Genomic DNA, 12936 nt, shown 5'->3' on the forward strand with positions numbered 1-12936 from the left:
GCGGGGGGGTGGGGTTTGAGGTCCTAAATAGTACAAAAAGCCAAGGAAAGAAATTCGCCCTCTTTTTCCTGCCTTTCTGCTGGAGGGGACATTTCAGCTCTTCTGCTCTCAGATGGGGCTCTACACTGCCAGTTTCCTTAGTAATGCAACTTGAGGTTGAATTACACCCCAGCTTCTCCAGGTCTCCAGCCTGCAGGTGAGAGGCTTCTCTGTCTCCACCATCAGTTTCGTTTCTTTTTTTTAAACATGTTCCAGGACTCGAACCGCAGTTGGCCATGTGGGATCCAGACGCCTTAACCTTCACGCCACCGGCAGGCGCACCACCATCAGTTTCTCATCATCAGCTTCCTCTTATATATCCTTGGTGCTGTCTCTTACATTGGTTCTGTCTCTCTGAAAACCTCATAATATGTTAGAACTGCACTTTGTGCATGTTTATCTTTTTGTTGTGTTGTGTTGTTTTGCTATAGGGCACATCAGTTTGCCAGAAAGAGAGAGAGAGAGAGGGAAAGTGAAAAAGCACCCCCTGGGGTGATGGGGACACAGCAGTCCCTTCCCCTCCATTCTCCTCTTGAGATTTCAGGCACACACACATGAACTCAGGGTCTGGGACTCAGACACCATGATAAGCCATGTGGGATCCAGCCACCTTAACCACCAACCAAGCCACCTCCGGCCCCAGCAAGCTTTTATTTATTTATTTATTTATTTATTTATTTATTTATTTATTTAGTCATAGGGCACAGGCACATGGCCTACACAGTGAGAAAGTGAGAATTCATCCCCCAAGGAGGGTGGCTGCACTGCAATTCTTTCTCTTCCATTTCCTTCCTGGGATTTTGGGCACACATACCTGGCATAATTTTCAAGCCACCAGGTCTAGCACCTTAACCACCATGTCACCTGCTGGCCCCTCTAGCAAACTTACATTTAATAATTTATTACTGGGACCAGCAGTTGGCATAATGGCTATGTCACTAGACTCCCATGTAGTCAACTGCGGTTCGCATCCCGGACCTGGTGGCTTAAAAACTCATGCCGGGCGCTTGTGCATGCGTGCCCAAGATCCCAAGAGGAGAATGGAGGAGAAGGGATTGCGGTGTGGTCATCGCAATCACCCCAGGGGGGTGATTTCTCACTTTCTGTCTCTCTGTCTCTGTCTGGCGAGCGCACGGGCCCTATGGCAAAAACCTCTCCCCCCCAAAAAAAAAGGCAAAAAGAAAATTTAGTACTGAAATCATGCCTTGTTGGATTCTGCCCCCCATCCTGGCTCGTCATTGTTCCTGGGGGCTTCAGTTCTGCGGTTTAGCAATGTGACCCTCCCCTACACTCTTATGGTACCTGCTACTTTGACAGGTCTGTCCCTGTCCCCATTGCTATTGCTGATTCCCATGTAGAAATGCTGACCATGGCACATGGCAGAATGAGACCTGCCTCCAGACTGAGAGGGTCAGATGTCCTCCCCTTGGGGGTGGCTGTCCACACCACATGGGCCTGTGTCTCTCAGACCCTCAGAGCTCTTCCACCACTTCCTTGACCAACATAAAGTAAGGGAGGTTGGTCTGGGAGACACTTCCGGTTGTCCATTGCAGCAGACAGGACTCAGGTCACACTCAGGGTCTTCTCCACCCCTTTCCTACCAGAGCCCTGATTTTTATCAAGGGGGTACTGCGTGTAGCTAAAATACTCTCAATTTCCCAGCTTCCTTTGCAGCAAAGGACGGTCATGTGACATAAGGGTAGCCGGTGTCCAGACATCCCCCTGGGGTAGATGTATGAGCCTTCTGGAAATTGAACAGGCAAAAATCTTTCTGGAAACAGCATTCAGCTCTTTCCCCCTCTTTCTGCCTGGAACCCCTGTACTTTCGCATTTCATCCTGGTGCTTAATAGATGGGGCAGGCCTTCTCTTCATTTCACAGAAAAGGAAACGGAGGTTCAGAGAAGTGAACTGACTTTTCTCAAGTTGCAGGGCTTAGAGCTCCTCCATAAATACCAAAGTAGCCAACTCACTCCATTGAGATCAGTTTGCCCTGTCTCCCTTATTGGCTGGGCTGCCAGGAAGCTCAGACCCTAATGTGAAGCTCACCTTTGGTTTGTTGCATCTTCCTTTCCCTTGTCCCATTGCCTATTAAAGGACTTAAAAGCAATCTTTTTTTTTAGAGGTCTTTGCCTTAGGGAACATGTGCTTGGGGGCAGGGGTGGGGAGAAATAAAGAGATAGAGACAGTGAGAGGGGAAATGAGAAATCACCTCCCAGGGGGGAAGGCCACACCACAATCTCTTCTCCATTCTCCTGGGATCTTGGGCACACACACACACACATGCACCCAGCATGAGTTTTAAGTCACCGGGTCCAGGACTCAAACTGCAGTTGGCCATGTGGGAGTCCAGTGATGTAACCGCTTAGCTATCTGCTGGCCCTGAGAGCAACCCTTTCTTGTAACCCACCCAAATCCTCTTTTGAAAAGAAGTTGGGGAGGGAACCAGCAGTTAGCATAATGGCTATGTTGCTGGACTCCCACGTAGTCGACCGCGCGCAAACCCGGTGGCTTAAAACTCACACCGAGCGCGTGTGCGTATGTGCCCAAGATCCCGAGAGGAGAATGGAGGAGAAGGGATTACGGTGTGACCATCCCCCCTGGGGGGTGATTTCTCCCTTTCTGTCTCTCTGTCTCTCTCTGTCTATTTGCGAGTGCACGCACCCTATAGTGAAAACCTCTCAAAAAAAAAAAGAAAGAAAAGAGAAGAAGTTGGGGCAGGGGGCGCAGGCTGGTTAGCATGTGGAGTATCTTGGCTGGCCTCTGCAGATGTCTCCAGTCTGTTCTGGGCAGTGGAGCTGACAGAATGGACGATATGAATGGGCTCTCTGGCTTCTCATGGGTTTGAGCAACAGGGAACTCCCCGGTGAGGTCACTGGTTCCCATCAGGAAGCCACACCACCCACCACAGGCCTGATTCTCCTAGGCACTGCCTCCCTTTCCGCCTCAGGCTGGAGGCGGTGAGGCCACTAGAGCTGGTCCAGGCCCCGTCTTCTCCCTCACTACCTCCCGCTCACACTTAGCCAATCCTCAAATTACCCAATTCGAGTTTTCTACCAGGGCCCTGGACAGAATACAGAACAAAGGGCATTGTTAAAGGATCTCCTCCGGTATCTCCAAGTTGTCCCTGTCCCCTCCCAGGACTTCGCTCAGCATCTCACCACCTCTAGTCTGGGTCTTACAGCCATGTCCCAACTGGGCTCTCTGCCTCTGTCACAGCCATGGAGCCCCTGTGAAGAAGCTATGGCCTCCCTCTATTGCCCAGGGCCCAGACGCTAGACCCCAAGCTCCAGGCCCTGCAAGCAGACACACAGGTGCCTCCTGTTCTTACGTGGCCAGGTGCGTGTAACCAGCCCACCCCTCAAAGGAGAACTTGGGCTTGCGGGTGAGGAACTGTCACGTAAACGGACAGACCAGCGGGATGGGTGGCATGACTGTCAGGCACAGGGCATCATGGAGTGCAGAAGGGGTCCCAGCTGGGCCTGGCTAGGAGGGGTGGAGGTCACAGGGGAAGCACTTCTCCAGCTGGGTCTGAGCTGGGCACAAGATATGGATGAGTGAAGGCATTCCAGGCAGGTGACCAGCCCGAGCAAAGATCAGGAGGCAAGTGATCGCACAGCGTGGGGGATGCTCATGTCACCAGAGTTACTGAGGACAGAATGAATGGGGCCAGGGAAGGGGTAGAGGGGGTGAGCAGGGACTGGCTGGGCCCACTGCAGACAAATGAGGGGTCTGGACCCCAAGTCTCAGGCCAAGGGGAGCAGTAAACCAGGAGACGCCCACCAAATGCAACGCTGAAGCCAGGGAGCAGAACAGGGCTGCAGGCTGAGGCCAGCAAGGAGCCTGCCTACTGAAGAGAGTTGGCCTGGTGTCCCCAAAGGGGGCACTTGCCCCAGTCACCTGGTCAACCTCTCCTGGCCCCCCTCAAGTTCAAGTCCGAGCTGATGAGTGTGAACCAGATTAAATGGACCCTGCTCCTCAAACACCCCTTTGCCCCCAGCTCCTCTCTCCTTCAAGAGGGCCATAAGACCATGCAGGATCCAGCCAGGAAGGCCCCGGCTGCCAAGAGAGCCCCCTCGCCTCCCCATCCCACTCCCTAGACAGCCTCCAGGGGATCTGTGTGTCATTTTTATTCTCATTGCTTTGGTCTATACAAAAAACCAATAACCAAAAACGTAAAGCGATAATAATAAAACTCTCCGCCAGGGCCTTGCCCAGCCCCCACACCAAGTGCAGGAGGTGGGGGGACCTGAAACAGGAAGAAGAGAAAGCCCCTCACCGCACACCAGAGGGGTCAGCCAAGAGCACTTCTCGGGGTGGGGGCAGCTAGGGTGGCTGCGTGGTAGGACGGGGTGTGAGGGAGGGGTTGAAGCCTATTTGGCGTCCCGGAGAGAGGGCGGGCAGTCTCCTGGAGTGGGGGACTCACCCTCCACGTCTACGCCCCAGTTCCCCTGGACAGTCCCTGAACTTGAAGAGAAGCTTTGGATTTCAGGGGGTGGGACCCTGAACTTGGGTCCTGGAGACCCCAGGGCAGTTGGTCAGTAAAGCTCAGTGAGGAAATCTGACCCAGGAGGAACCCAGGCCCTGCAGAGCCCAGACAGCTGGAGGGAGGCAGGCAGGCCGGGCTGGGCGGGCAGAAAAGCAGTGGGCGGCTGTGTCTCAAGATTTAGTGGCCAGGAGGGGGCGGAAAACTCGGGAGCAGAACACCATTCCAGGAGAGACCTGCGGGGGACCTCTGGAGGCGGGGCATGGCAGGATGTCACGGCTGGCTGCCCCGCTCAGGCACTTTCTGTCTCGCCCCATCGCCTTCACGGAGTCTCTCAGGTGAGGATGCACACCTGGGATGGGGCAGACACGGGGGTCAAGGGGTGGGGGCCCTCCAGCTCAGGCGCCCTGGTCAGCCACCCACCACCACCCCCAGAATGGCTGGGGGCCAGGACGCCCCACCCTCGGGAGGGGAAGACTGAGGCAGGCTGGGTACACCCTGCTAGGGAGCTAGGTAGCCAAGGGCCCCCATACTTGTCCCCCAACCCGAGGAGCTAGGGTTTCAGCAGAGAAATGGGAGGGCCTCCACTAGGGGGAGCTCTGGAGACAGAAAATGGGTCCTCAGCCACCCGCAGACAGGAGAGGGCGGCGAGGCAGGGAGGTGCATACTGGGGTGGCCGCTAGGCAAGCATGTGGTCCGCAGTGGGGTAGGGGGGCCGGAGGCCATCGCTGTAGGTGTCGATGGGGTAGTCCCCGTCCATGTCCATGTGCATATCCAGGGGGTCCAGGGGTGCGTCGCTTGAGTACATGGGGCGGTAGGTGGCATCCATGTCTAGGAGACAACAGGGAGCTCTGTCCAGGGGTCTGCAGGCCACCCCAGGGGATGGTCTGGACAGCCCTCAGCACCTCTGCTCCCCATTCCCACCATTCCCCATGGGCCTGACCCTCCAGATTCCCATACTGGAGAATCCAGACTGGAGCACACTGGCTCCCACAGTGTTTGTCACTGGCCCTTCGGCCCTGGAGACACAATGCCTCTTCCACCCTCATGCCCCCGGGGCCCTCCCAGATCCTGAGGAACCCTGCACCCACTTACCATCTGCATAGGGTTCGTTGATGGGAATCATGCTCTGGGCCTGAGGAAGGAGAGCAACATTGGTAGGGGGTCGGGAATTCAGGCTGTGGGCTAGATCTCAGAGGGACCAGGAGAGGTGCTTCTATAACGGGGGACTGGAGGGAACCAAAGCACCCTCAGAGGAACAGAAGATATGAAACGGGGCTACCCAGTGCCCTGGTGGTGATGAACTTATGTCCTCAGGTTCCTGCCAGCTTAGAGGGTCGTCTCACCCAAGTCCCTCAAGGCTCGGGGGCTCCCCTAGAACTAGAGGAGGGGGGTGGAGGGAAGAGGACTGAAGAACAGGTGCAAGGCACTGCCCCACCAGGACCAGGGCTGCCTCTAGCCTTCCCAGCGCCATTGTGCAAACTGGAGAAAGGCCAAACACTTCGTATTCCTTTGGGGAAAATTAAATTGCCATTTTTGTAGGTAAAAACAGATATATGATTCAATCCATTCCCGTCTGCAGGGAATAGTCACAAATGGTCCGATCATAAAATAAAAATCTACGATGTCAACAGAACGGTAGCCCGCCCCCACAAAAGTGTCCTTGCCCGGTGTGCGACTCGCACAGTCATGTGCCGCAGCCCAGTCCAGATACTCACGGCCTCCCAGGCAGCCGGGTCATGCTTGAAGAGGGAGTTGGTGAGCTCCACGGACACACGCTTACGGTAATCTGGGTTCTTGTCCTCAGAGATGCGGAACAGGACAGCTGCAGCGTAGGTGGCTGAGCAGAGAGGAGAGGAAAGGCCAAGTCAGACGCCAGCCTCCACCACGGCTGAGGGGACGAGGCCCGCCACTGCCCTTGGCCCGGCCCTCACCAGTGCCCTCGTTGCGGGAGTGCAGCAGCTCCATGAGCGGCGCCGAGGCCCCCTCGGCATCGATGGCATCGGCCGCCTCCTTGTCCTGGGCCAGCTCACACAGCACCCCGGCAGCCACACGCTGGATGTTCTCCACCGACGAGTACAGGAGCTGTGGAGAGGGGGCAGGGCAGGGAGGAGGGGCGAGGCAGGTCAGGTGGCACATCTCACAGCCCTGCCCCTCCCTGCCTCCCTTCTCTGCATGTAACACAAACTCAGACCAGAAAATGTAGAAAGTGCAGGAAAAGTAAGAAGAAATGGAAAAAACAACAAAAAAAGACCCCACTCAGACTCAGCCTCTGTTAACCATTGGCATATTCCCACTGTTTTTTGTTTCTTGTTTGTTTTCTTACAATTATTTTCTTTAACTTTATTTATTTATTTATTTACCTATTTTAGTTTGACCAGAGAAGGACAGAGGCAGAGGCAGAGGCAGAGGAAGAGGAAGAGGAAGAGGAAGAGGAAGAGGAAGAGAAAGGGAAAGGGAAAGGGAAAGGGAAAGCAAGCTGCCAGGTCCGGGACTCAAACCACGGTTGGCCATGCGGGAGTCCAGCGCCCTCAACCACCACACCACATGCCAGCCCCTTAAGTTTGTTTGTTTGTTTGCTATAGGGCATAAGCACATGCAAGAGTGGGAAAGCAAGAAAGTAAGAAATCACCCTCCAAGGAGATGGCCACTACAATCCCTTCTCCATTTCCCTCTTGGGCTTTTGGGCAAACCCATCACACATGCGCCCAGCATGATTTTCAAACAGCCAGATCTGGGACTCAAACTGTGCAGTTAACCATGTAGGATCCAGCCACCTTCACCACCACGCCACCTGCTGGCCCCCCACTGTATTTTTAGTGTAGCCCAATTGTCATATATATAAACATTATATATGCTTTTTCTTCACCTGACATAGTAGCATAAAACATTTTCCTATACTGTATTTTTTTTTTTGAGAGGTTTTCGCTATAGGGCACGTGCGCTCGCCAGACAGACAGAGAGAGACATAGAGACAGAAAGCGAGAAATCACCCCCTAGGGGGGATGGTCACACCACAATCCCTTCTCCTCCATTCTCCTCTCGGGATCTTGGGCACGCACGCACACGCGCCCGGTGTGAGTTTTAAGCCACCAGGTCCAGGACGCGAACCGCAGTCGACTATATGGGAGTCCAGCGACATAGCCATTATGCTAACTGCTGGTTCCCCTATACTGTATTATTCTTTTATTTATTCATGATAGAACGTGTGTGAACATGTGAGAGACAGGGGTGGAGGGGTTGAGAGGCGTACCCTCCACACGACCTAGCCACACCATGGTCACCTCCTCCAGTCCTCCGGCCCATCAGATCCTGGGCGCTCACACACACGCTCAGCATTTCCAGCTGACTGGGCTGGGTATTCAAACGTGGTCACCATGTGGAATCCACATGGGACTTCTCATGAGCAGCGTGTCACTGCTGTACCACAGAGCCAATCCAATACTGTATATCTAATGTTTCACTTTTTCCTAAAAGTTTGTGCAGATACTCAAGAGAGAAAAAGAATGCTAGGAAGCAGAACAATAAAACGAGGGCTACCCAGTAGTGCAGCTGTTAAGCACTGGAACCAGATCCACATGACCAACTGAGGTTCAAATCCCAGCCCTGGCAGCTTGAAAAAAACATGCCAGCACAGGTGCATATGTGTTCAAAATCCTAACGGGATGGAGAAATGGAGGAGAAGGATTGCAGTATGACCATGCACTGATGTGGGGAGTGCTTGTTTTCTGTCTGTCAGTCTCTTTTTAGCAAGTACAAACGCCCTCTGGCAATTAAAAAAAAAAAAAAAAACATGGCTATGGGGCCAGCAGATGGTGTGGTGGTTAAGGCACTAATCTCCCACATGGCTGACCATGGTTTGAGTCCTGGACGTAAGTGCTTGCAAAATCACACCATGCACATGTGAGTATATGCCCACAATCCCAAGAGTAGAATGGAGAAGGAACTGTGGTGTGGCCATCCTCCCCCCGGAAGTGATTTCTCACTTTCCCTCTCACTGTCTCTCTCTGGAAAGTGCATGTGCCCTAAACCTAAAAAAAAAAAAAAAAACAAGACACAGGGCTAGATGGTGGCAGGGTGGTTGAGGTAGCTGGCTCCCATATGGCCAGCTGCACAGTTCAAGTCCCCAGACAAGGAGGCTTGACACACTCCAGGTGTATGTACTTGTGTCCCCAAAATCCCAAAAGGAAGGAAAAATGGAGAAGGGATTGTGGCATAACCATCCCCCATGGGGGTGCTTTCTCTCTTTCCTTCTCTCTCTTTCATTGTCTCTTTCCAGAGAATGCATGTGCCCTTCAGACCAAAAAATAGAAAAGAAAGAAAACATTCAATTGGTCACCATTTGAGGTAGTATAGCATTATTCCTTTATTTTGAGTATTAATAATTAAAGGAAAAATGTTGAAAAACAAAATATTTTCTTAAGTATCCTTATATTTCCTTATACTGGACAAGCAGTTTGTTTTCAATTTTTATGAGTAACATTGCAATTGTTACCTCTTGCATAGGTCTTTGCCCATACCTTATTATTTTTTAATATTTATTTATTTGGGGCCGGCAGGTGGTGTGGTGGACTCCCACATGGTCGACCACGGTTCAAGTCTTGGACCTGGCGGCTTGCACTCTCTCTCTCTTTCTCTATGTCTGTCTTCCTCTCTCTCCTTCTCTCATCAAATTAGAAAATAAATATTTTTTTATATTTATTTATTTTTTTTTAGTATTTATTTCATTTCACTTGTTATTATTTTTTAATTTGACCAAAGAGAGACAGAGAGAGAGAAAGTGAGAACACCAGCCGCCGAGTCCAGGATTCGAACCATGGTTGACCATGTAAGAGTCCAGTGCCCATAACCACCACGCCACCTGCAGGGCCCCACTTATACTTTAAATTATGTTAAATTGTTTCATAGAAAGAGTCCCAGACTTGAATTAACTTGGCTGAAGGATATGAAGATTTTCAAGGCTCTCTATACATATTGCAGAATTGCCTTCCAGACTCCTCTTCCAACCAGGTGGGTATGAGACTGCCTATTTCATTGCCTCTTCTCCAGCACAATTTCTCCTTTGCCAATCCAATAGCAGGAAAAGGGTTTCACTGCAGGGGTGTCATTTCTTTGAACTCCTGGGGCTGAATATTGTGCATGTAAGAGCCACTTGGGCATTACTTTCTCTAACTACAGGGATCTAGTGTTAATGAGCTGTTCTGTGCAAAAGATATTAAACTTGTCCGTTGTGGTATTTGCATGTATTTTTCTCATTTGCAGTTTACTTTTTTTTTTTTGGAGAGGTTTTTTTTTTTTTTTTTTTGCTATAGGGTGCGTGTACTCGCCAGACAGACAGAGACAGAGAGACATAAAGCAAGAAATCACCCCCCTGGGGGGATGGCCACGCCACAATCCCTTCTCCTCCATTCTCCTCTCGGGATCTTGGGCACGCATGCACATGCGTCCAGCGTGAGTTTAAGCCATCAGGTCCAGGACACGAACCGCGGTCGACTACATGGGAGTCCAGCAACATAGCCATTACACTAACTGCTGGTCCTCTCGTTTGCAGTTTACTTTCTAGGTTGTTTCTGACACATGGATGGTTTTAATGTTAATGTGGTTGAATTTCAAGATATGTTTTTCCATGTATGATCTCTTCCTTTGCTTTTTTTTTTTTTTTTTTTTTTAATAGGGGTGGGACCCCAACCAAAACGGGAAAGAGAGAGAGACAGACACAGAAAGTGAGAAATCACCCCCCAGGGGGGATGGCCACACCGCAATCCCTTCTCCTCCATTCTCCTCTCAAGATCTTAGGCACACACGCACACATACCCGGCATGCGTTTTAAGCCACCAGGTCCGGGATGCAAACCACGGTTGACTAAATGGGAGTCCATAGCCATTATGCTAACTGCTGGTCCTGTCTTCCTTTGCTTTTGAGCTTTGAAAGCCATTCTCGTCCAAGGATTTGCCAAGTGACCATTTCCATAATGGCCACTTGCTTCCAAATTCCTCCAAAGACCTCTTGATGCGTGATCCAGACATCCAAAGCCCGTGGCTCCCCACCACTTCCCCTCAACAGTAGGCTAAGCAGTGGCAGGAGTGGGGCAATAGGACCTCTCTTGCCCACCCACCTCAGACTCACCTGCACAAACAGGGGGATGGTGTTGAGTCGGAAGATCTCCATGCGGTTCATGGGATCCCGGGCCAGGATATGCAGCGCTCCTGTGCAGCCTTCCACAATCTCCTCCATCCTCACGCCATCCTGCACGAGAGGAGGATGGGCATGAGGACAGATGCCCTTGGGCATGGCCACAATCCTCACCCACATGACCTACTGAAAAGCTTCACCAGTCCTCAAATGTAATTCATCTCCCCAGCTCCATGCACATACACACACCTGAACACATATATGCAGACAACACCCTGACCCCCAGGGAGGGCTGGCAGAGGCACCACCAGCAAGATTACCGTGTAGGGCTGCTGAGTGCCTGCAGCCAGTCCTCAACTGTAATTCATCTCCCCAGCTCCATGCACAGCACATACATACACCTGAACACATATATGCAGACAACACCCTGACCCCCAGGGAGGGCTGGCAGAGGCACCACCAGCAAGATTACCGTGTAGGGCTGCTGAGTGCCTGCAGCCACATGGCGCTGGGCATCCTGGTGGGCCTTGACCAGTAGCTGGACAAGGCGGGGAATGACTGAGGCCTCCTGCAGTGGGGCATGGTTGGCTGGGCACAGAGCCAGATTCCTGATCAGACCGATGGTTGCCTGGCAAGAAAAGGGGAGGCGATCAGGGGCATTTCTTGGGTACCTGGAGGATCCTGGTTCCCTAGTTTCAGGTATTCCTCCCTCTCCATCATCCCCAGGCTGGGCACAGACACAGTGGAAGATTCCAGGAAATGTGACCACCCCTGGCCCATGTCTACCTCTAGTGGCCCCTGCCACCCAAGTCCAGAACATTCCACCAATCTCATTACAACATCCCCATGCCCCAACCCTCACTCCTGACCCCTCTTAATCTACCCAGACACCATGGTTTTGCTTGTTTTTCTGACAGTCCCCAAGCCCTGATTACCAGGATGTCCTTGCTATGGCAGACCCCAAGCCTCCTGCTGGTGATGACTATATTATAATCACCCCAGCAGGGCAGCAGGTCCCCAGTACACAGGAGCCACTTTAGCCTCTCAGAGTCCCGCAGGATCTTGCAAAGCAATGATCACCTCCTTGACCATCAAAGCAAGAAGCCAGGAGGGCAGGGGTGAAACTCATACGACAGATGAGGATGCGAGCACAGGGCGATGACTTGCCAAGGTTACTTGTCACTTGTCATTTAGCTGCTGGGTCAGGATACAAAAGCTCCCCCCCCAAGGTCACCCACTGCCATTTTTTTTCCCCTCACTATTGGGCTTTTAAAAAATATATATATTTATTTGTTTCAAAAGGAAAAGAGAGAGAGAGAAAGAGATGCAATGACATAATCTCCCCCAGCAAATCAACAGCTAGAACCATGGGTTCCCACCAAGTTCAGGTGAACTGGGATCTGGATCCTGGTGTTCCACACGCTCCAGCATCACACAGTAACACCCCTCTATCAGCACCATCGCGGCTAGGCCTCACTATAAATTTCTTTTCTCTTTTTAGTTGCCAGAGGGTACATGTACTCCCCAAAGACACAGAGAATGGGAGAAAGTACCTCTCACTATGGTGTGCTCACACCGTAATCCCTTCTCCATTCTGTCAGGGCTTGGGGCACATATGTATACATGCTGGTATGTTTTTCACATCACCGGGACCGGGATTCAAACCATGTTCAGCATGCGTGATATGGCTCCCTTAATCACTAGGCTACAGGGGGTCAGCAGCTCTGGATTTCTTTTTTAATTCAATGTGTGTAATCACTGGAGTCAGCTGGTGACATGGTGGTTAAGGAAGCTGGATCCCTCCTAGCCAACTGCATAGTTCGAGTCCCAGACCTAGTAACTTGAAAACAGGCCGAGTGCATGTGCATGCGTGCCCAAAATCCCGAGAGGAGAATGGAGAAGAGATTGTGGTGTGGCCTTCTTCCTGGAGGATAGTTTCTCACTTTCTCTCTCTCTCTCTGGCAAGTTCTCTAGCAAATTAAAAAGAAAAAGAAAGAAAGAAAGAAATGTATATAGTCACTCAGAGTCATTCTTTTTGTTTGTTTTTTAAATCTTTTGCCAGAGGTCACATGTGTTGGCTGGAGAGACAGAGGGCAGGAGAGTGAGCTGGCCCGCTGGGAGTCATCCTTCCCCACAGTTACACTGTCTGAAATCTACCTAGTGAAATCCTTGCCCGCTGTCTCCTGGGTCCACTGACAAGAATCCAGTCTATGGTCGCTTCCTGGCTATGTCTTCCAGTCTGTCTCCCTGGCTGCAGACATCACCCTGCCTGAAGCTCCTT

General features: G+C 51.6%; 1 protein-coding gene across 2 annotated transcripts in view; it reads right to left on the reverse strand.

Moving 5' to 3' along the window:
* Positions 1–4151: 4151 nt before the first annotated feature.
* Positions 4152–12936, reverse strand: part of JUP (junction plakoglobin) — a 31441-nt gene continuing 22656 nt past the window's right edge. The window contains exons 10-16 of one of the 2 annotated variants that reach the window (XM_027774772.1): positions 11128–11283; positions 10650–10769; positions 6458–6608; positions 6242–6363; positions 5619–5658; positions 5192–5354; positions 4152–4875 (exon numbers count right to left, since the gene is read on the reverse strand). In XM_027774772.1, the coding sequence (XP_027630573.1) occupies positions 5203–5354; positions 5619–5658; positions 6242–6363; positions 6458–6608; positions 10650–10769; positions 11128–11283 (741 nt within the window). In that variant the 3' untranslated portion in view covers positions 4152–4875; positions 5192–5202. Of the gene's footprint in view, positions 5355–5618; positions 5659–6241; positions 6364–6457; positions 6609–10649; positions 10770–11127; positions 11284–12936 lie in introns of both variants that reach the window. The other variant, XM_006155987.3, reaches the window with a different exon arrangement.

The sequence above is a fragment of the Tupaia chinensis genome, unplaced genomic scaffold (genome assembly GCF_000334495.1).
Source record: "Tupaia chinensis unplaced genomic scaffold, TupChi_1.0 Scaffold000477_1, whole genome shotgun sequence".
Taxonomy (NCBI): domain Eukaryota; kingdom Metazoa; phylum Chordata; class Mammalia; order Scandentia; family Tupaiidae; genus Tupaia; species Tupaia belangeri.